At 41.3% G+C, this 24,728-nt stretch overlaps 1 protein-coding gene across 1 annotated transcript in view; it reads right to left on the bottom strand.

Annotated features, from left to right (window-relative positions):
- Positions 1-24,728, bottom strand: part of SLC12A4 (solute carrier family 12 member 4) — a 65,076-nt gene that overhangs the window by 24,899 nt on the left and 15,449 nt on the right. Inside the window, exons 2-11 of the mRNA XM_087729208.1 lie at positions 17,429-17,520; positions 13,934-14,065; positions 13,277-13,423; positions 11,736-11,790; positions 10,412-10,542; positions 8,836-9,077; positions 5,356-5,570; positions 3,220-3,384; positions 3,017-3,115; positions 1,811-1,868 (exon numbers count right to left, since the gene is read on the bottom strand). Coding sequence (XP_087585334.1) covers positions 1,811-1,868; positions 3,017-3,115; positions 3,220-3,384; positions 5,356-5,570; positions 8,836-9,077; positions 10,412-10,542; positions 11,736-11,790; positions 13,277-13,423; positions 13,934-14,065; positions 17,429-17,520 — 1,336 coding nt within the window. The remainder of the gene's footprint in view (positions 1-1,810; positions 1,869-3,016; positions 3,116-3,219; positions 3,385-5,355; positions 5,571-8,835; positions 9,078-10,411; positions 10,543-11,735; positions 11,791-13,276; positions 13,424-13,933; positions 14,066-17,428; positions 17,521-24,728) is intronic.

Raw genomic sequence — 24,728 nt, 5'->3', positions numbered from 1 at the left:
CTCCTCCTTCCCCTCTTCCTCCTCCTCCTCCTCAGTCATCACCATCAACACCCCTTATTCTCTCCTAGAAACCCATCACTTTGAAAACCTCTCACAAAAGGGACTAGTAACCAAACTAGGTAAAAGTTAGCATGATCTCACAATATAAAGTGCTGAACTTGGATTGGGTTGATGTGTACTGCATTAAACTCTTAAGGAAAAGCCAGAATACAAATACAAGGAAGCAACAGCAGAAGAGCTGGTCTTTTTATTAGATCATCTCAAGTTTTACAAATTAGCCTCACCCTTTTAAGTTCCCCAAAAACTATTCTTAGGAACCCGATAAATGCCATTTTATTCTTAGACTGCACAGGGCCAGGATCCAGAGCCTTGAAAGGCAACTTGATAGCATTGGTAACGTCTAAAAGTTCCCATTCACTACATTTAAGAATGTAAGATAATACCAAATGTGGCTTAGCTGCATTTTTTCCCCTTTCCTCCCATCTGTTTCCACATTATCTGACAATGATTTCTTGGAAACATAAAAGTCTGCTACTACTTTGCAAAGCTTGGGTTAAATAATAAAAGTGCTGTCCTTGCGAAATGGCTCAAATAGAGACATTCAAGCGTATACAAATGCTTTTAATGCAATCATAGAAAGGTATTGGAAGGACATGGGCCAATTCTGCAAATTCATAGCGGCTGAGCAATTCTGGGAGTTCCAGGTGAAACACATCTGGATGTTGTCAGATGTAAAATATAAATAATGCATGCAAAGTATAGATTATTTGCATGATTACCCTGTTACAGTCACAGGACACCATAGGGCAATGTTTCCCAACCTTGCCAACTTTAAGATGGGTGGATTTCAACTCCAAGAATTCCCCAGGCAGCCGGGCTGAGAGTTCAGTCTCAGATTAATTAAGAAAGAACAATGCAAATTCTTACTCATCTTTGATGAGTAATTCTGGCTCAATTCTTTGCGCATCTCTTGGCTTCACCTACCATAACGTGCACTTTGAGGAATGACACAATTATTCTTTTAAAAGGCTAAATAAATAAAAGGGTCTTTAGTAAAAAGTTAGTTGATAGTGGAATTTATAATTCCAGGCGGGGAGTGTGCTGCCCCAGCAGTATATAGATAGTGTAGGAATTAAGAGCTGTCTCCTTTAAGAAACTACCTCCTGGGAAATGTAGGCAGAGGCTGCCTTATGGGAAATGTAGTGATCATATCTGTGTTTCTGATTGGCCGCTGGGGCATTCTGCCTGCGCGCAGAACAAGTCAGTCATTTTAAATGCCATTGTGAACCAGAGAAGCAACGCATGTGCCTCCGTTCAAACATGGGAGCCAATTCATCATCTTTTTACACCACGTGATGGGACAGATTATGGAAAGGGATAAGTATCTTAACACTGAACTGTAAGTTTTGTTATTAAGAATGCCTGATAATAAACTTGATCTGAATGAGATTCCTAAGCGTGGAGTTAACTGCATGCCCTGAGCAAGCCTACAACGCTCGAGGCAGAACAGTAAGGAGAGAGACTAGAAAACTGCCTTAAAAAAAAAAGAAAAGTGAGGTTTTAGAGTTTTAGCCATTCGTGAGCATTTTATATGGTACTTTTTAAAAGACTGCACGATATCATTCTTCACATATAATAGTCCTGTGTGCTGAAAGCCGGTAATGTTTTTTTAAGGAAAAAAATACATTCCATGTAGGTTTGTCAAAAAGAAAAATCAGATATCTGTACTGCAAAGGAAAGTAGCAATAGGAATCAGAGGGAAAAAAATTGACTCCCTTCCTTGAGAGGAAAATCTGGAATAATTACTTACTTATCTCTAAGAACAATGCCTTCAATGCAAGCTCCAAACAACAACACACAGCTGAAATCTGTGAGGTTAATCAAGGTTAAGGAAGAATTTTGATGCAATGAATTCCTAAGGGTAAAGGTTCCCCTGGCTATATGTGCTAGTTGTTCCCGACTCTAGGGGGGGATGCTCATCTTCGTTTCAAAGCCGAAGAGCCAGCGCTATCCGACAACGTCTCCATGGTCCTGTGGCCGGCATGACTAAACTCCGAAGGTGCACGGAGTACTGTTACCTTCCCACCAAAGGTGGTTTCTATTTGTCTACTTGCATTTTTACGTGCTTTTGAACTGCTAGGTTAGAAGAAGTTGGGACAAATAACAGGAGGTCACTCCGTTATGCGACACTAGGGATTTGAACCACCAAACTGCTGACCTTTCTGATCGACAAGTTCAACATCTTAGCCTCTGAGCCACCACGTCCCTCTATATTTATAGTAATCAGCCATAAATATCTCTTCTTCTTTTTAAATTCATGTTTTATTTGCAGTTTTAACATTCCCCTTATCTTCAGCTAAGTCACAAAAATAGTCAGACTCTGACAGTACAATTTGCAAAGTAAAATAGTAATGATCAGGACAGCACAAAAGTCACCTGGATAATTTCTAACAGGCTGCCATTCCTCTTGTTTTCACACTTGTTCATGTGTTTTGTACGGAAGGAAGAGGTTGAGAAAGTGAAAAATAAGTGGAATAAACCCTGATGAGTGCTTAACACATCTGTTTTTATATCTTTGAGAGGGCAAGAAATAGAATAGAATAGAATACAGAATAGAATAGAATACAGAATAGAATATAGAATAGAACAGAACAGAACGGAATAGAATAGAAAGACAAGATACATTCGTCAAGAATCATAAGGTACAACACTTAATGATAGTCATAGGGTACAAATAAGCAATCAGGAAACAATCATTATCAATATAAATCGTAAGGATACAAATACCTTGGAGGTACAAGAACAGGTAAATGAAAAGCATACCTACAACCAGCAGGAATACCATCCTTTGTTTTTTTCAAGGGAACTTTCATTGCTATTCTAACATTCTCTTTCCTTTCCAAGATTCATAGAGTCAGGGCAGATATTATTGGTCAGAGGAAATAGTCTGACCCCGAAAATGAAGCTTTTGAAGTACTAAAACCGTAGCATACACATTCCTATGTTTAAAGGATACAGACAAGAGATGTGGTGGCGATAGCCAGAATGGTTCCCACTGGAATAGATCTTTGAGCATCCTTGAGGTCACCTGATCGGTTGGAGCCGGCCATGATGCCTTCAAAGGAAAACAGGAAGACAGATAGGACTGATACTTACAAAAAAACCACCCAACAACACACCAACATACAGCCAGAGACTTCAGCCTCTGTATCGCCTCACCAGTCACAGAGGGGAAGAAGATGCCAACAAGGACAGTGAAGGAAGTTGCTATGTCCGCATACACATACAAGTGAAGGTTGTTCTTATTTCCAGCTACGTCAGCAGAAGGGTAGCTCGCCTTTTCCAGGATCTCGCCTTTCTCCAAGTAATGACCCCACACATTATCTGGGGTGGTGGAAACAAGACTCATTAGGAATAAATGGGGAAAAAAACCCAGCTCGCTAGGTGTCAGATCCCTAAAAGTGAACTGCCATTCAATTGGGAGGAGGGGGGCCTCGGAGTTAAATCACTAGCTGTATCTGTAATAACTGAGTTTTACAACTTTACAACTGGTTTCCTGTCACTGGAAGACTGAAGGTCCCAGCATCTCTGGAGGGATGTTTATGATAGCCGTGTGGGATATCTTACTTTAATGTCTAACTAGAGATAGCCATGGGAACGTGTGTTTTAGTGACTCTCGGGGCAGAAGAGTTAAGGAAACATCTTCACACTTGTGTATTGGTCAGAATCTGCATTCAGACAAAGGGGAGGGGTCATTATCAGCTTAATCCCACTTGCATTACCTAAAGGGCTTCAGATGCTGCTTTGCCTCTAATGGTTTCCATCCTGACTGATTAAAGGTTCCTTTTGAAATAATCCGTTTCAAGAGTCTTTACTTTCTCAAGTTAGGAGAGGAGCCATTACACTAGGTTTACTAAGCACTAAGCAAAGTTTATACATAGGGGCTAAGCTTAGCCAAGAAAAAGTTGGTCTCCTTGGTGGTCCAGAAATGAGAAAATTCTTTACCAAACAGAATAGCTAACAACTCTGGTAGATTCCATACCATTAAAAATCTGACAAGTCACAATGGGAGATAAGACAATCAAAATAGCTGTCATAACAACAGGAAGTTCCTCCCATTATATATATGTCAGGGATCTGATGAAGACATCAGACAGGAAGTTCCTCCCGTTATGTATAAATTATGGATCTTCAAACTTGGCAACTTTAAGACATGATCTTCATTCATGGAGTTCATGATGGTGACTTCAGGGAGTTGAAGTCCAAAAGGCTTCAACTGTACACTATACAACTGTACACTATCACAGCCACTATATTGTCTTTTTGGGGGGAGTTTGGTATTCCCACATTTCATTGTTGCACAAAGCCAGAAAAGTATATCATTTCCACGTCTTCATGTCCTCCTCCTCTTCCTCCCTATCTTTATTGTATGTATCTGAGATTATATCATTCCTCGTATTATGCAAGACACAGCACACGGGGTCTTCATTATCTTTAAAGCTCCCTATTGTTTAGAGCATGTAGGCAATTTTGAACCTTCATGTTGTTGTGGAGCAACAAGGCCAATGATCTGGGGCTAAAGAATTGAAACCCAAAACATCTCAAAAGCATGAGATGGCTCAACCCTTAACTGACTCACAATCATTTTACAAGGTTTGGAGATTTTCTTAGCCCTAGAGGGAGATGCCAGATGTGGGATGTGAGACCTTCAGCCCAGAAATCACACCGTCCTTGAACAATGGATAAAGAGAATGTTTCTGTATTGAGGTAGTTGTTTTAAGCATTCAGTTGTGTCCGACTCTTGGGTACTTTATAGACAAGGGCTCTCCATGCTACCCTGTCAAGCACAGCATCTTTCAATTATTGGATGTTCATCCTTGTATCAGTTTTGATGTTATCAGGCCGGCGTGTTCTTGGGTTGCCCCTTCTTATTCTACTAACCCTTCCTAGCATCGCTGCTTCTCCAATGAATTTGGTTCTGTGGATTTAATTAGGAAAACAGATCCTTCCCATCTCCTGTCCTATTTAGTTCAATGGAATGTAATCAGTGTTTCTCAACCTTGGCAACTTTAAGATGTGTGAACTCCAGCTCCCAGAATTCCCCAACCAGCCATGTTGGCTGAGGAATTCTGGGAGCTGAAGTCCAGACATCTTAAAGGTGCCAAGATTGAAAAACAGTGGTGTACACCAACAAGACCTCTCTAAGGTTACAGACTCAAGTTTCCCCCCATACAGCTGCAACAAGTCCTCCATAAAGATCCCTGAATATGGAATTGGTGATATGGCAACCTTGATGTGTTCATCGATGCTCTTACTTCCTTTCATCCCCACGTTATGCCATGGTGTTAAGATTACCTTTCAAAATTCCACTTGCTGCTCCCGGGATACCAACAATCTCGGTCACATTATTTAAATGAAAATATTCATCGCAGTGGCCGGAGGTTGTGTTATAACCTGGGCAAAAGAGGTTGGTGAGCTTGGTGGGGACTGTCTCATTGTTGATCACTGTCGTTTTGGCACACATATCAAACTGGTCCCTTGAAAGAGTCCGATTGCCCAGCATGCACACCCTAGGGGGGAAAAAGGACATCAACGTGAAAGTTCACACATTTCTATTCAAAGAAAAATATCCCCACCTCACTACCCCAACATTTCTCAAAAAGCTGCCAAAAACGGTTCATTAAAAATATGCAAGGATATATCTTTGTTTCTAATCTTATTAGACCTCCTTTTAATGAACATCATGAAGTAAAGGTAAAGGCTCCCTTCACACATATGTGCTAATCATTCCCGACTCTAGGGGGCAGTGCTCATCTCCATTTCAAAACCGAGGAGCCAGCGCTGTCCAAAGATGTCACTGTAGTCATGTGGCTGGCATGACTAAATGCCGAAGGTGCACGGAGCACTGTTCCTTTCCCACCAAAGGTGGTCCCTATTTTTCTATTTGCATTTTTACGTGCTTTTAAACTGCTAGGTTGACAGAAGCTGGGACAAATTCACTCTGTTATGCGGTGCTAGGGATTCAAACCACCGAACTGCCGACCTTTCTGATCAACAAGCTCAGCGTTTTAACCACTGAGCCACCTCGTCTGCTAAACACCACGAAGGTAGCAGGAATAAGACTAATCCAGCATCTGACTTCTCAAAATAATCAGCCAGGCGTGTAAAACCGAGAGTGAAAACAACAACATTTGCTGATACACAAAAAGAAACTTTTCGCTTAGCTCTTAGCTAAATTTATCCCCTTAATCAGTTTACAGAAGAAGATGCCAAGTTCTAATATTAGCAATGCGGGATGGGGGGAAAAAACCTTCTACCCTTTTTTGTTTTTACAAGTTGCATTCTTTTCAATTAAAGTTCCAATTTTGGTTTAGGAATTCAAACATTTTTTTCTATTCCATCCCATCTGAAAAGTTATTCAATTGGAGATATAAATATATATATTAAGACACAGAGGAGGAAATATAAAGATTAAACAGATGATAGACAGTATTTTGTATTCTTATAAGGTAAAGGTTCCCATCGCACATATGTGATAGTCGTTCCCGATTCTACGGGGCGGTGCTCATCTCCTTTTCAAAGCCGAAGAGCCAGCGCTGTCCAAAAATGTCTCTGTGGTCATGTGGCTGGAATGACTAAACGCCGAAGGCTCACGGAACACTGTTACCTTCCCACCAAAGGTGGCTCCTATTTTTCTACTTGCATTTTTACATGCTTTTGAACTGCTAGGTTGGCAGAAGCTGGGACAAGTAACGTTATGCGGCACTAGGAATTCGAACCGCTGACCTTTCTGATCGACAAGCTCAGTGTCTTAGCCACTGAGCCAATGCGTCCCCTTCTGCATTCTTGTACCAGAGCACAAAACAACACTGAACATTTATATATGTGAGAACTTAAACAAGCAAAACAAAGAGAAACAAAGGCAAACTTTGGACTTTTTCTATGTTCTCCCCTTTTGTGTTAACATTACTTGACTATATTACCACCACGCACATTATTTGTATATTTATTTATAGTGTATAAATATCACTGTAAATAAACAAATAGAATGCACAAATAATGGAAGATTCCTTTTGAACCTTACTGCTTGTACATTTTGCCCCAAAATAGTTTCTAAGCAGGTGCCTTAACAATCTGGTAAGTTTCAAAGATTCAGAAACTTTGTTGTTTTTACTTCAATAAATTTCACAAGATGGGTCTCCTAGAAGTAATTTTGTATTAATTTAGTGCAAAAAAAAAACAAAGTCCAGTGACATCTCGGTTTTCTAAAATAAAAACCCACAGGGCCACTAATGACAAAAGCAAAGCCTTTAAATGACCCCAAAATAATTAATACATTTAATAGGAATTCCATTGATAGGTTCATTGTTAGGAGCTTCTGCCATTACAAGTAGTCCTTGACTTATGACTGCAGTTGAGCCCAACATGTCCAGTTCTTAAGTGAATTTTGCCCAATTTAATGACCTTTCTTGTCACAGTTGTTAAGTGAATCGCTACAATTGTTCGCAACTTTTGTCAGAAAGTTGCAAAAGGAGAAGTGATATGACCCCGGGACACTGCAACCGTCATAAATATGAGTCAGCAGCCCAGCATCTGAATTTTGATCACTTGACCATACAACAGTTGTAAATGTGAAAAATGGTCATAAGTCACTTGAACGGTCACTAAATGAATGGTAATGAGGACTACCTCCTTAACATCCAACTTGCCAGACGCAAACAACTAGAGCACCTCTGAGAATGGGTGAAATCGAGTTCTTTATTGTTGATAATCAGTTTACAAGAATTCACCACATAGTCTTCCTTTGGGGAATCTAGATATTGACCTAAGGCTTTGACCTCAAAGGTCCCCCCCCTCCCCCAAATGGGTGCCTCCTTTAATGGACTGTATGCTGGAATACCTTTTAACCAGGGGTGAAAGGCTACCGGTTTGGACCAATTTGTAAAAAAATGCTACCGGTTCGCCCAAACTGGTAGCAAAAAAATGCTATTGGTTCAGGCAAACCAGCATTTCCGACAATCAACTGTGACACATGATATATATTAGCTAGAAAATAGGCGTGTTCGGTAACAGGCTCCGCCCACCTGCCCAGACATCATCATGTCCGTTTTTGATGCTTTGCGCAGGTGCAGAGGTGGCGTGTGTGCTCACATTTGCGAACCAGTAGCGAAGGTAAGTACTGTATTTTTCAGAGTAAAAGACACTCTGGAGTATAAGACGCACCAAGATTTTGAAGAGGTAAATTAAAAAAAGGTTTTGCCCTCTGCAGGCCTCCCAAACCCTCTGCACGCCTCATTTTCTGTGAAAAACAGGGCATACATAGGCTTTAGGAGGCTTGTAGAGTGCTCCTGGGGGTGCCCCACCCCACAAAAACGAGCAAAAAACTGGTCCGGGGTTTCAGGAGGCCCAAAATGCTGTATTCAGTGTATAAGATGCACCCAGATTTTCACTCTCTTTTGGGGGGGGAAGGTGTGTCTTATACTCCGAAAAATACAGTAGATTTCACTCCTGCTTTTAACCCTCCCATCATGGCCTCCTCTCTTCCGTCCCTGGGTTCTCTCAGGCACAAGCAACCTGACCCACTTGTGAATAGTCTCAAACAGAAGCTTTATTGTTGGTTACCTATATTGCGAGAATCTTGCCCAATGGACAGCATTCTCTGAGGAATGGTCAGATACGACTTCAAGGATTCTAATTGTTCAGGTGTTGCTACTTTCTGCAGTGCAAGGACTCTAAGCTCACCTCCCCCCTCTTAACACCTCCCTCCAAGCTGGCTAGAGATTTTACCACACAACTGGCATTTACAAGTTGACCTCCCCAAGTACTTCTACTTACGGGAAAAAAGGTGGACTGAAGATGGATTTAATTGACCCAGCATAGATGGATAAGATGGAAATGATGACACAAGCCAAAAAGAGTGAAGCAAACTTGTTCACATATTTTACACCCACAAAGACCACAAGAGCCATGAAGCTGAGAAATAAGGTCCCATAGACTCGCATATTATTCAGTGTGGCACTGGAAGTATCATGGGCCCCAGTTGAATGGAAAATGGCGGCCTGGGGAGCAATATATGTCTGAAAAGAGTAAGAACATGACTTTAGTGTTGGCAACAAAAACAAGCTGTGCAAGGCACACATTGGGAAGTTAAGAGGTACACAACATCCAGAAGTAAGTCAGACACCATGGCCCTTCCCCTCCAACTAGGCCAGCCACTAGACGATTTGAGATGGAAGCTTCCAGAATTTCAACCAAGATGACTTCTGAACCATCATGGACCCGGGAAACCTGGGAACGGTCATCCTAACACAGTGCTCCTCAACCTCACTAAATTTAATGTGTGCAGACTTCAACTCCTAGAATTCCCCAGCCAGTTGAAGACTTCTGGGATCTGAAGTCCACAGATCTTTAAAACTGCTGTGGTTGAGAAACACTGTCCTAATGTGTCTGAAAAGCTACTGCTAAAGGAACCCTACAGAGGAGATGCCTTTGCGCAACCAATAGACCTTAAAAAGGAGAAGATATATTGTAGAATTCCATTCTTACTTCTTAAACATGGATTATAATCCCATGGTACTTTAACTGGGATTATGTCCCATTCAGTTCAGAGGGTCTTACTTCTCAATAAACATAAATGGCATATCATCACCATCACCAACCCTTACAATGTACCTATAAGTGCGAGACATTAAGAGACAAGAAACTACAACTTATTTTAAAACTAGTTGATAACCCAGCGTTGCCGGGTATTTATTTATAGGGGGGAAATGTCCGGAGGAAACGTAATTTTAATGTTGGGTTTTCCCCCTTACCAGAGGGAGCCCCCTTGGGGAGTACTGTGAAGCCGTTACTATGGCTACCACAACTCCACTATGCTGTACAGTAGAAGCCATTTTATGGTAGTACAGTAGAAGCCATTTTAAGGCACAACAGGCTGTATCTTAACAGAACACACACACCAAGGAGTGTTAGGGGTGTTTTACTGCCACAGTACTTTTCTCCAGAGGGTAAGTCATCTGTGTACCAAGTTTGATTGAAATTGCTCAAGGCATTCCAGAGTTATGCTGGAACACCCACAAACACGTAAAACAGAGAAGGGCAAACTGTAGTGTTCTTCTCCAGATCTTTGAGGTACCAGCTTCAGCCAGTCCCACCCAGCAGGGCGGGGAGTAAAATATGATGAGAGATGGAATCTTAATAAAAAGTAAAGAATTATGAGTGGCCTATCCTTGCTATCTGAACACCACCAAGAGCAGCATGTCAGGCCAGATAACGCTTTGAAGTTTTAAGAAAATAGATGCTTCAATTAGCAGAAGCAATAATGGAACAATCTCAACGAATCTCTCTACATGTTCATTGGTAATTCTAATACATTGTGACTTCTCTGGCAATATATTTGTTCGCTACTTACTAGTAGGATCTCAATGGCACCCAGGATGTACATGGCACCTGCGAATGTTGTTCCCAAGTAGAAACACAGTCCCACTGCACCTCCAAATTCAGGACCCAGTGATCTTGATATCATGAAGTAGGAACCACCAGCTACCACACAAAAAATGCAAACAAAAGTGAAAAGTTTTTTTTAAGCAAATAAATTAAGCAAATATACAACATGACGATGCTCACCAGGAGATGAGAAATTCTAGTCCCACCTTAGGCGTGAAAGCCGATTGGATGACTTTGGGCCAATCACAGGAGATAGGGAGTTCTAGTCCCGCCTTAGCTGTGAAAACTAGTTGGTTGACTTTGGGCCAATCACAGGAGATGGGGAGTTCTAGTCCCACCTTAGCTGTGAAAGCCAATTGGTTGACTTTGGGCCAATCACCAGGAGATGGGAAGTTCTAGTCCTACCTTAGACATGAAAGCCAGTTGGTTGACTTTGGCCCAATCACCAGGAGATGGGGAGTTCTAGTCCCACCTTAGCCATGAAAGCCAGTTGGGTGACTTTGGGCCAATCACTAGGAGATGGGGAGTTCTACTCCCGCCATCCATGAAAGCCAGCTGGGTGACTTTGGGCCAGTCCTCTCTCTCTCAACCCAACCCACCTCATAGGGTTGTTGTTGTGGGAAAAACAAAAGGAGGAAAGTGTGTTGGGTAAGTTTGCTACCTTGAGTTATTTGTAAAAATAATAAAGACGAGATAGAAATATACATTTAAAAAAATAAATAAATAAAGACTTTCACAGCTAAGAGAAGCAGATTTTTTTCTGAAAAACTAAATGTCAGGAGGTTAACAGGCTACTACAACAGACTGTCTCTGAGAGCCTGCTTTGTATAATGCTGGGAAAAGTGGGCAGCAAGGAAAGAAAAGGAAGAACAGAAGCAGTGTGAATGAAATCAGAGCAGTGGTGGGTATACCTGATGAAAGACCTAAAGGACCAGGTTGCCAATAGCACTAGCAGTTAGACTTATATACCGCTTCACAGTGCTTTACAGCCCTCTCTAAGCAGTTTATAGAGTCAGCCTATTTGCCTCCAACAATCTGGGTCCTCATTTTACCAACCTTGGAAGGATGGAAGGCTGAATCAACCTTGAACCGGTCAGGATCGAACTTCTGAAAGTGGGCAGAGTTAGCCTGCAATACTACAATCTAACCACTGTGCCACCACATCTCTGTTCTGGGGAAAATCTATCTAGGTCGTTGATATCAGCTTGACAGCAAGTCATTCATTCATCTTTTCCCCCATTGGGACTGAGCTTCAAAATCATAATCATGACAAATAAATCACAAAGTACCTGGAACTACCCCATTGGTTGCAATTGCGCTCATTGATATAGCTGTCAGCATGGTCTGTGAATGACAAAAGCACAGTTTAAATTATTATTATTATTATTATTATTATTATTATTATTATTATTATTATTATTATTATTATTATTTATTAATTAGACATATACTGCTTCATAGGGCTTTCAGCCCTCTCTAAGAGGTTTACAGATTTTTTAGCAAATTGAGTCAGCAACTTGCCCCCACAGTCTGGGTCCTCATTTCACCCACCTCGGAAGGATGGAAGGCTGAGTCGACCTTGAGCCGGTGAGATTTGAACCGCTGAACTGCAGATCACAGTCAGCTGAAGTGGCCTGCAGTACTGCACCCTAACCACTGCGCCACCTCGGCTCTTATATTAAATATATATTATATATTTATATTATATATATTCTTATATATTAAATATATAGGAATGCAAGAATCATCAACTTTAAATACACCACATGTTTGCAAAGGGATGTAACCGAATCTTTTAGTTATTTGTCTTTCCAACCCAAAAGAATGTTATTATATAAGGGGTTTGGGATTCTGTATTGTCCATCCAACAGAAGGATAAATTTCTGGAAATTGAACAGAACAAGACCAAATTCGGTATGGATGAAAACACATATATTTTTCATTATTACAGGGAATTCTAGCAATTTTAGGGGTTAAAGATGTTTCCTCCACCGATGAGGTTACAGTTTGTGTAATGAAACATCTCCAACAAAACAACCAATCTTAGAGACAAACAAGAACCCACAGTTGAAGCGTGAGCTACAAATATTCTCCTTTAATGTTTCCTTCACTGGCATCAAATGGGCCTATTTTAATGGAACGGAAAAAGCACAGAAGTAGAAGAGTGTGCCAATGGAACATCAAATTTAGTCTTTAGATATAGAATTCCTTGATTCAAAGTACATGTTTATCCAACCAATTTGTTGAGTCCTAGTTTCCATCTCGCAAGCCTTGGGGTTTCTAGTAAAAAAAGAAAGAAAAAGGAAAATATAGGGAAGAAATCCACCAAGCTGGAAGCTGCCCAGTCATAAATTTGGACATTGAGATATCTCTATCGGGAAGGTTCTGGATAAAAAGTCACAGCATGGTTGGAAGACAAGAAAGTCGGTGGCATCTAAAGGATGTTTCTCCCTAGGCCCATGATGACAAACCTATGGCACAGGTGCCAGAGGTGGCACACATAGACTTCTCTGTGGGCATGCACAGTGTCGCCAGCTGCTCTTCTGGTTTCCAGCACATACATGTGCGCCAGCCAGCTGGTCTTGGGAAAACAGCCTGAAAATGACCCAAAAACGGCCAAGAACCAGGCCATTTTTCAGGCCATTTTCAGGCTGGTTTTGGCCTGGAAAACACCCTGAAAATGGCCCAGAAAATTACCAAAACCGGACAAAAAAAGGCATGCACATGCTGGCCAGATAGTCCTTGGGTTTCCGGCGTGCACACATGCATGCACATTCCAGTTTGGGCACTCGAAAAGGATCGCCATCCCTGCCCTAGGCCATATACTCACACAACAGCAGCAGATTAAGACAATAAGGAAGGCCTGGAAGACACCTGCTGTCCCCACTATCCATGTCAGCCGAAGGAAAAGGATGACCCCAAAGATATTTTGCATGCATGGCAGGTAGACGCCCATCAGGGTACCCATACTGGGAGACTGAAAAAAAGAAGACATCATCTCAACAAAGTTGCACGATGGACTCTTGTGGTCCAAACACTGTTTCCCCCTCTTCAAGGATGCCTCTTGGCCGGGCAGTCATCTCCTGTGACAAAAATTAATCATCTACATCCAAAGCTTGTCCTTTTCTTCTACAAGTCACCTGTAAGCGCATGGAGATTTAGCCAAGGGATTGGTTACGATTCATGGGCTTCCATCAGAGGCTGTCTTTCTGCCCATCTAAATCAAAGGTCCCCAACCCTTTGTGCACCAGGGAACGATTCCATGGGAAGGGGATTTTCCATGGACCAGAGGGGGGGGGCGTGGTTTCACGTGCTGCCTGCATCCTGCGAATGGGACTTCACTTGTTTACGGGGCACGGTTTCTGGCATGTCGTGGCCCAGTGTCGGTCCACGGATTGGGTATTGGGGACCCCTGATTGTCTGGGCCTTGCAAGGTTGAATCCTCACAAAGAAAAACTGAACCCCAAAACTGAAGAAAGCTACTTACTTTTGAAACTTTACTTCTTGAGCCTTCAGCATTTTCTGCTTCTTCGTGTTCCTTGGCTCCCTGAGTGAGATTTGTGTAGCTGACCAATTTGCCCAATAAAGAAGACACCTTCGGACGAATATCCAGTTCTTCCTACAAAGGGAAACGTGCAAGAATGCATTGGTCAACGGGTGCAGTAGAGTTTTAGCATTTTGGTCCTGGAAATGCTTCGCCTGTGTGCTTCAACTCTTGCATGGTGCTCTCTGAAGGGAGGCCTAAAAGCAACCAACCCCCGTGGCACTAGTTCAGCATCCTTTCTTGGCAATTTCCAGCAATATGGGCGAAACCAAAACCAAAAGATGAGGGGGATGGACCTCCCAGAGGAAGAGGGACAATCTTGGTTGCCACCAAGCCAACTTCTGGAAAGGCTAACTAAGCAAGCAGGCTGATGGGCCAATGGCAGCATCTCTCTGTAGCCATCTCTATGGAAACAAGTTCACAAAATGGACCATCTTGTTGCAACCCACAAAATAGCCAGGCTGCTGAGCATTTTGCTTTTTTTTAAAAAAAGGCCATGAGACAGAATAGAGATATAATTGAGAGCGGGAATTATCCTAAATTTTGGCAGTTTTCTAGCATCCTAGCTGGCCAGCCAGAAAAAAAACAACTGAAAACATTCATCCTAGCTTTTTTTTTATTTCTATCAATGCATTCATATCAATGAATAGTTTCATTTATTTTTATTTCTCGTCTGTGCAATACTCAGCATGGGGATCAATTTTTAAATGTGATCTGTTACCCCACCAAATCTCTAAAATAAAACAGGATCTTCAGAAAAAATATATTATAACATATTGCTGAAAGCATTCTTAGGATGATTTGATTATTTTTAAAGGCAGGGATGACAATTAAATTGGTGTATCTATGACTGCCATGGTAAACTAGTTCCTTGTGCCGAGTCAATTTTTTAAGGAAATTTTAAAAAAATCAATCATGGATTTCTAAAGGGGCTGCCCCAAAGAAGAGGGAGTCAAGCTGTTCTCCAAAGCACCTGAGGGTAGGACAAGAAGCAATGAGTGGAAACTAATCAAGGAGAGAAGCAACTTAGAACTTAGGAGAAATCTCCTGGAAGTTAGAACTATTAATCAGTGGAACAACTTGCCTCCAGAAGTTGTGAATGCTCCAACGGTGGAAGTTTTTAAGAAGTGACATGATAACCATTTCTCTGAAGTGGTGTAGGGTCTCTTGCCTAAGCAGGGGGTTAGACTAGAAAACCTCCAAGGTCCCTTCCAACTCCTATTCTATTCTATTCTATTCTAGTCTAGTCTAGTCTAGTCTAGTCTACTCTAATTCATTCTATTGTAGATTTATTGCCAACTTTCCTCGTGATTTAGATCTTTGGTAGAGCAGTGTTTCTCGACCTTGACAACTTTAAGATATGTGGACTTCAACTCCCAGAATTCTGCCCTAGGGTCATGGATCCTGTCCAATAGAGCAGCTTCCATAAACAAGGAGCTTCCTGTCCTTCCATATGAAGCTATCTCCCCATCCTCCTCTCCCAGCCAGCTAGAACTGCACTGCCAAGATAACATCAAGAGTCAAATCTCAAACCTGTGAGTAGCCATCGTCCCAGGAGTTATTGTAAGACATGCTCATCTCATCCCATGGATAACCCAATTCTCTTTTCTGAGCTTGTATCCAGGCATCAGTTCTCTACTATGATGCGAACCAAAGTTCCATAACAAGCACTGGAGCAGTGTTGCTCAACCTTGGCAACTTGAAGATGGGTGTAGGTCAACTCCCAGAATCCCCCAGCCAGCTGGGAAATGAAGTCTATTCATCTTCAACTTGCCAAGGAAGTGTAGAGCTTTCTTCAACAAATGACTTACAGATACAACCTTAAAGCTGATTGATTCACAGATAACATCACCGCATCCCTTTAAAATGACATTTTATACTTTGAAAACTTTCTAGGGATTGAAGGGATTACAATCAAATCAAGACATTTATGACTGCCCATGGTAAATTAATTCCTTCTGTTGAGTCAATTGTTTTTAAAGGAATTTTTTTTAAAAAAAAATCAATCATGGATCTTTGGTCATTTATTCTACTGCAGATTTATTGCCAACACTCCTCATTTTGCAATGCAAAATATTAATTTTTCATATGTAGCTGCCAGAAAACCATGAGTTCTGGTCTCGCCTTAGAGCTGGGTGACCTTGAGCCAATCACTTTGTCTCAGCCCTAGGAAATAGGCAATGGCAAACAATTCTGAAAAACCTTGGCAACAGAACGGCAGGGACTTGTCTAAGCTCAAAAAATTGGATCAGAAAAGAAAAAAAAACCAACTAGTTGAGTACCAACTGTACAAGTTTCCACATAGTCTTTAAAGGTAGTCATCAGTGGTGGGCTTCAAAAATTGTTTGAACCTACTCTGTGGGTGTAGACTCCTTTGTGGGAGTGGCTTGCCACCCATGTGACCGGATGGGAGTGGCTTGCCGCCCATGTGACCGGATATGAAATTATGAATTAGTACTTAGGTCGGTCCAAGTAGCTATTCAGAAACTCTGGCATTAAAGCATGCAAGTCTTAAAGCTGTCAAGTTACAAGATCCTTGCACCCCTAACCCTTTAGAAAAAAAAACTAGGGGTCTTCAAACCTGACAGCTTTAAGACTTGTGGACTTCAACTCCCAGAATTCCTCCTCCAGTCACGTTGGCTCAGGCACTCTGGCATTGAAGCATGCAAGTCTTAAAGCTGTCAAGTTACAAGATCCTTGCACCTCTGACCCTTTAGCAGTGGTGGGTTTCAAAATTTTTTGGAACCTCTTCTGTAGGTGGTCCACTGGTGGAACCTCTTCTAACCGGTCCGGTAGATTTGACAAACCAGTTCTACCGAATAGGTGCGAACTGGTAGGAACCCACCTCTGCTAGTCACGTACAGAGCACATTATAGTAAAGATTACTACCAAGTAATGATAAGAACACAAGAGTGATGCGGTGGCCTAGAGGTGGACTCTTGCCTCCCAATCAGGAGACTGTGAGTTCGATCCTGGGTAGCGGCAGATATTTCTCAACGCACAACGAGAATACATCTGCTAAAACAATCTCTGGATTGGCGACAGGAAGGGCATCCGGCCAGTAAACACTCAGCTCCATTCAGTTGCCCAAGACTCCACCCCCACAAGGGATTATGGGGTCTTTAAAAGAAGATGAGGAATGATAAGAACATGAGTTACAAAATACTTCCTAATTTAGATCAATATTTTTTTTCTCTTTTAGATCAAACTTTTCCTGAACAAAAACATTTATTATGGATGCCGAGAGTCTTTGCACATCTTTGTATGTTTAGGTAACAAACTGAAGGCATAAGGGGGGGGGGAAAGCTCTATAGTTTGAAGTGAGCCAGAACCTCCTTGATGTCCTTCAAAACTCCACTTGTTGGACAAGCGCCAAAATGAGCATTCTGGAAAGCTGAAAAACTGACCCCCCAAAAATGAAATTTCAAGCATCGTTACCTCAAATAAGGCCAGGTTTCGGTCATAGTAATCTCCTTTGCCTGGATCCGAGCTGTTGAGGAAGGGGCAACTCTCTTTATGGTTGCCATGTCCTGTAGAAAGAAAAATAAGGGTGGACGTCATTTCAGGAAAGAGGTGGCCAGATTTCCTAAAAATGCCCCAATTGATTAATAGGTATCGAGTCAAGTCTTCAATACAAAACTAGTCATTTATTAGGAGCATCATTAGGCAAATCTGTTCGCAGTCAAATCCATGCTTTGTTTGATTTAATCCTGAACTTTATCCCTGTTTCTTCCCTCCCCTCACTCTGTGTCATAAATCACATTCCCCTATAAGATGCACCTCTCCCAAAACCGACTGCAGTGATCTGAGATCCGACTCCAGCCGACAGTATGCATGAAATTCCTTTCCCCCTCCTTCTCTCCCCATGAAAACACTGGGAGTTGACAGAGATGGTATTCAGCCGGTTGGAACCAGTACGCCGAACCGGTAGTGGAAATTGCGAGTGGCCCCGCCCACTCACCCCCAGCTCTATGCCGACATATTTAGGCACGTTTTCAAGCCATATACATGTATACAAGCCATGTGCACGATCAAAGCACATACGCAGAAGGCTGAGTGCATGCGTGGATGCACACACTCACATTTGTTACCCAGTAGAGAAAGTACATGAATATTATCCCTGAAAGAGAAGTTCAGGAGAATTCTGAGAAACAATAGGGAGGGAACTATCCCTCCATTGCATTTTACATTGCTGTAAATTGGATTATCACCAATCACTTTGGGATTATTGGTGGCTCCTTCTCCTCTTGTGTATAAGACATGACTTGTCAGCCAGCTAAAGTGGCATAAAAGGATTTGCCTTTATACAACCCAAATCGTTTCTGGTTTTCTATTTGATGTTGATTAGAAAAATGTCTTTATTACAAAGGCTTCTAGGTCTCTTCACTCATAAAACTCTAACCAGTTTACTAGCAGTACATTCAATACATTTCGTGCCTTTGCAATAAATCAAGCTTTATCCAGTGAAACGTATCAATAAAAATAAACATTGGTGATTCAGATAGTTAACCATGCCATTATAAAATCATGGTATTATCAAGCAGATTAACCTCAACTATAACATTGTTTAATTTCAGGAATTGTGGAGGTCTTGGTGTTCTCTGAGCTTGTTGTTTGCTTGCAAACATTTATTTACTTGACTTTATCTATCTTTAGGGATGAGGTAGCTCAGTGACTGAGACGCTGAGCTTATCGATCAGAAAGGTCTGCAGTTTGGTGGTTTGAATCCCTAGCGCCGCATAACGGGGTGAGCTCCCGTTACTTGTCCCAGCTTCTGCCAACCTAGCAGTTTAAAAGCATGTAAAAAATGCAAGTAAAAAAATAGGGACCACCTTTGGTGGGAAGGTAACAGCGTTCCGTGCACCTTCAAAGTTTAGTCATGCCAGCCACATGACCACGGAGACGTCTTCGGACAGCGCTGGCTCTTTGGCTTTGAAATGGAGATGAGCATTGCCCCCTAAAGTCAGGAAGGACTAGCACATATGTGCGAGGGGAACCTTTATCTTTACCTTCTGCTTCTGTTTCTCTCTCTTTCTCTCCCTCGTTCTCTCTACTTTCTTTCTTTCTCTTTATCCTTAACTTATATTTTTAACTGTAACTTTAACTTTATCCTCCTCCACTACCACCACCTCCTCTTCTTCTCTATTGGATTTTCAGAAACTCTTGATTTATTTTCTGAGCAGTTCTTCATGCCACCCTCCACTCCCACCAGTTCTGGAAATGCTCAGAATTTCATTACTGCAGAAGACCAGACTTCCCTGAGGAACCATCAAGTTCTCTACAATATTGTGAAAGTAGCAGGAGGCAGCCACTGCAACATTAGCAGACTTGTTATTGTTCCTGTGAAAATAGAGCATCAAAGGCACAGTCATTTTTTCCCCTAAGATCACCTTCATTTAAAGTTCTGAGAAATCTGGGCTCTTCATATTGTTCCAGCTCATAAACCTTGTATTAGCCTGGTCCAATTTTCTACCGTTCAGGTGGCTGCCAAAACTCAAACTCCATGGTCAATAGCTGGCCAAGTTGTAGTCTCTGCGAACAACCACTTTAAACTCAATGTAAATCGTTCTAAACTTGACTGTAAAAAATACGATTTCTGTAATTGAATTGTCGAAGTCTGGAATGCCCTACCTGATTCAATTGTCTCAGCTACACATTTTCACAGTTTCAGTCACAAACTGACTTCCGTGGACCTTACTTCATACTTAAGAGGTGTGTAGAGGGGGCGTGTATAAGGGCACTAACGGGCCTATCGTCCCTGTCACTGTATTTTTATATTATTCTTGTTTTTGTTTCTGTTTGGCAAATTACAATAAATAAAAAATAAACAAACAAACTGGAGAACGCTGAGTAGGAAAAATGTGGTACCCAGTTTTTCATTTCATTCCAAGCTCATTGTCTTCTTTTTTGCTCTACAATTCATTTGCTCACAATGCTATGGACAATTGCAACTCCAGTTTGGAAAAAAAAAAGAGGATTTACAACCATTAGATTACCAGACATATTTAACAAAGCATTTGGCTAATGAAATAGAAACTCATCTGACTGTTTGCATTTTTAAAGAATTCTAACATGTACCTGAGAGTTTGGAAGAAGGACAGAAAAAATTAGCCAGGTTCACTTTGTGACTCCATTGGTGAAGTCCAAGAAGCCCACTTGGAGGAGACCTTCCAATTCTCAGGAGAATTGGAAAGCTTTGGAAGCAGAGAAGAACCTTAAGCTCAAAATCTGACAATGCAGATTTTGCAGTATGACTCGTGCAATATACTGCACAAGTAAAAAAGAGGGCTGTGAAAATATATACAGACCCTTCACATCCTGGACATAAATTGTTTCGACTCCTACTCTCAAAACGAAGCTATAGCACACCAAGACAACTAGACACAAGGACAGGTTTTTTTCCCGAACGCCATCACTCTGCTAAACAAATAATTCCCTCACTACTATCAAACTATTTACTAAGGCTGCATTACTATTAATCTTCTCATTGTCCCTATCACCCATCCCCTCCCACCTATGACTGTATGACTGTAACTTTGTTGCTTGTACCCTTACGATTTATATTGTTTCCTAATATGATTCGATTGCATACCCTAAGACTATCATTAAATATTGTACTTCATGATTCTTGATGAATGAATCTTTTATTTTATGTACCCTCATATGCACCAAAGACAAATTATTTGTGTGTCCAATCACATTTGGCCAATAAAGAATTCTATTCTATTCTATTCTATTCTATTCTAGTCTAGTCTAGTCTCTTCACTCCTCCTCCTCCTCTTCTTCTATTCTATTCTATTTCCCTATTCCTATTCTATTTCCCTATTCTATTTCCCTATTCTATTCTATTCTATTCTATTTTATTTCCCTATTACTATTCTATTTCACTGTACCTATTCCTATTCCATGCTATGCTATTCAATCTGCACTGGACATCTTTTAGATATTCAAACTCCTCAAAGGAGGAATCATAGGCTGCAAGCTGTCTCATCAACTACCCAGGATCTCTCGTTCTCCAAATTTCAAATCCCAACCCATCTCGCTCCAGAGCTGGCACTTTGTCCCTTTTTACATTTCAGGTACAGCAGCTCTTGGGGGAGCAATGGCTAGTGGTTAAAGACACTAAATTTGTCAGCTAGCAGGGTTCGAAACCTGACTACTGCATGACCAAGTGAGCCCCTGTCCCTTGTGCAATTCAGGACTCTGGGAATGAAGTCAGACCAATGTTTCCAACAGCAAAGTTTTCATAGCTGCCAAGTCAGATGAGGTCAAGAACTTTATCATTAACCATATTCTGTTGTTTTGTTTCCAGAAGAGGCCAATCAATTCCCAACAGCTCTAGGCTTTTGTCCTGAACTTCACAATCGAAAATGCAGTTAACACCCCATGACCAAATCCTCTGCTCCTTCCAACACCGTTTTTCACAAAAATTGATTATTTACAATGGAACGTTAATACATTCTTAAATTTTTCCCACGAACCAAGAGGCAACTTACATGTCGACCAATCATAATGTGTCACAAGCAATCTTCTAACATACATCTTCCTTCCTCAGACAGACTCTCTCACCCACATTCAATATCCTGGCTTCCTCTCCCCACCCTCCCTGGTTCCAGACAAATCACCACCCTACTTGCAAACTGCAAAGAAACACAAATCGTATATTGTCCTAGCAAGCTGTTGTCTGAAAAAGCTCCAATTTTTCCCAAACAAAAGTTGAGGAAGGAATTATAGACTGGGTTCACACATATGTACAACCAGATCCATTCAAAATTATGGTTTGTTTGACCATGGTTTTCTGCAACTGTATCACAGCGAACTATATCACAGAGTCATGTTCAAAAAATGTTTTAGCTTTATTTTACATAACACCGGGGTTGTTTTCACATAATTTGTACCAAAGTACTTATAAATACAAAGTACTTGTAAAAGTAGGGACACAGTGGCTCAGTGGCTAAGAAGTTGAGCTTGTCGATCAGAAAGGTCGGCAGTTCGGCGGTTCAAATACCTAGTGTCACAAAAATGGAGTAAGCTCCCATTACTTGTCCCAGCTTCTGCCATCCTAGCAGTTCAAGAGCACATAAAAATGCAAGTAGAAAAATAGGAACCACTTTAGTGGGAAGGTAACAGCGTTCCGTGCGCCTTTGGCTTTTAATCATGCCGGCCACATGACCACAGAGACGTCTTCAGACAGCGCTGGCTCTTCGGCTTTGAAATGGAGATGAGCACCGCCCCCTAGAGTTGGGAACGACTAGAACATATGTGTGAGTGGAACTTTCACCCATTACTTACTTGTAAATATTTTGTTGGTTTAACAGTAGATATCTTTTTTATAATAAGGGAAAAATACATATGGCATTTGCAATTTAGCAGCATTTTTAATTCAGCTGAAAACTTCTATGCTTTCATCTTATTTCTCAAAAATGTTTTAAAAATTAGTTCTGATTTTAGATCTGGTTCACAGCTCAACCATCAACATCCATTTTTTGTTACTGCCTAACTTTATGAAATTAAACATTCCTAAAAGATGAAAAGAGATGTCCAGTCTATTCACTTCATGGGTTGCCCAGCAAGAGAATTCTACCTAAAATACAAGGGGACTGACAAAATTATGATTGGAAGCCAAGGAGAAACCTTACCTGTCAATAAGAATTCTTTTCTATTCTCTGACATATGGCTCATCATTCTCTCTTATTCACCCAGCCCTTGAAATCACTTTGTAAGCCAATATGTACAACACCATCATGTTGCCGAGAACAAGACAGATGTAATTGGGTACTTCCCCTGGAAAAATCTACTCTGCTCTCTGGTGCTACAGCTTCACAGTATTGATCAGTAAATGGGAATTCAACAAGCAAGCATGAAACAAGCTAATGGAGCTGGGAAATAGATTCTCCTTCCCCTCCCCCACATATAATCAGATCTTTGCTAAAATGTTAGGAAGAGATTTTGAGAAGAGATGTCATAGAGTGCAGAGAAGAGCAACAAAGATGATTAGGGGACTGGAGGCTAAAACATATGAAGAATGGTTGCAGGAACTGGGTGTGTCTAGTTTAATGAAAAGAAGGACTAGGGGAGACATGATAGCCGTGTTCCAATCTCTCAGGGGCTGCCACAAAGAAGAGGGAGTCAAGCTATTCTCCAAGGCACCTGAGGGTAGAACAAGAAGCAATGGGTGGAAACTAATCAAGGAGAGAAGCAACTTAGAACTAAGGAGACATTTCCTGACAGTTTGAACAATTAATCAGTGGAACAGCTTGCCTCCAGAAGTTGTGAATGCCCCAACACTGGATGTTTTTAAGATGATGTTGGATATCCATTTGTCTGAAGTGGTGCAGGGTTTCCTGCCTAAACAGGGGGTTGGACTAGAAGACCTTCAAGGTTCCTTCCAACTCTTCTATTCTATTCTATTCCAAAAAGCATGAAAATGAAATGCCTGTGGATACGCCAGTGCAAATTAGATAGTGCTCAATCAGTATATTTATGGCAGTTGATTCTCAACAACATTACAATATATTATCACTGTGGAATGAATCATATAGAATCATAGGGCTGGAAGAAGCCTTGGAGATCTTCTAGTCCAATCCCCTGCTCAATAGCAGGTCAAAGGAGGAGCTGCTGAGGGACAGAGATGATAGCTGCTTTTTAAAAATTATGATTGAAATCGAGTTGATTTAAACCAAGCCTTTTTACTGGTGATTTAAATTATGATTGAAATCAACTCGATTTAAATCAAATCCACCCTGGTCAGGGTTGATTCCCTTTAGGATTGACTAGTTGGATCTCCTTGCAATCCAAGGGACTCTCCAGAGCCTTTTCCAACACCACAATTCAAAACCAGAACAAAATTAACAATAATTTAAAAAAAATAACAATTCACAGGGAAGGTTTCTTGTGGGTTGTAGTAGACTAATAGATGCTATGTATTTGCTCCTGGAAGAAAAGTGGAATAAAGGCTAACAAAAAAAAAAGAAAAAAAGAATTACATAATGTTCAAGCACAGACAAAAAGTAAACATGAAAGTAACACAATATGCTACTTGGAACCAGTACAATATCTAGGACTCTCCAGAGATTTTCGGATGCCAATTCTTATTGTCTAGCCATTAGCTATGCCAGCAACGAGTTCTGGTGTCTGTCAATCATTTACAAGGTTCAATTGTGTCCCACAGATGACAGAAAAGGAGAAAGGGAAAGCTACTGAAAAAAGAAGAGCACCTGACTGATTAGAAGGACTAATGGAAGGAGAAGATAAAGCAAAAGAATATCTCCGGCTGAGCAAAATAGAAACAGGAAGTTGTGATGCTTCAAAGTATGTTAGTTTCCTGCTTGTTTGTTCAGCATCTTCATCATCCTTTGCAAACTAAACTCATTTTTAGGACTGTGGAGTCCTTGATGTTCTCTGAGCTTGGTTGTTCGCAGATGCTTTTTTTACCCAACTGTGTAACATCTTTTGTCTTTAGGAACTCTTGTTTGCTTAATAAGGGACACGGCGGCTCAGCGGCTAGGATGCTGAGCTTGTCGATCAGAAGGTCGGCAGTTCATCGGTTCGAATCCCTAGCGCCACGTAATGGAGGGAGCTCCCGTTCCTTGTTCCAGCTTCTGCCAACCCAGCAGTTTGAAAGCATGTAAAAATGCAAGAAGAAAAATTTGGACCACCTTTGGAATCTTCCCACCAAAGGTGTTTCCTATTTTTCTACTTGCATTTTTCACGTGCTTTCAAACTGCTAGGTTGGCAG

This window comes from Thamnophis sirtalis, unplaced genomic scaffold (genome assembly GCF_051295495.1).
Source record: "Thamnophis sirtalis isolate CommonGarterSnake01/CBP01778 unplaced genomic scaffold, rThaSir2_p1.2 scaffold_14, whole genome shotgun sequence".
In the NCBI taxonomy this organism is placed as follows: domain Eukaryota; kingdom Metazoa; phylum Chordata; class Lepidosauria; order Squamata; family Natricidae; genus Thamnophis; species Thamnophis sirtalis.
Note: the sequence above shows the minus strand (reverse complement) of the source record. Positions and strands in the feature narration are given on the sequence as shown.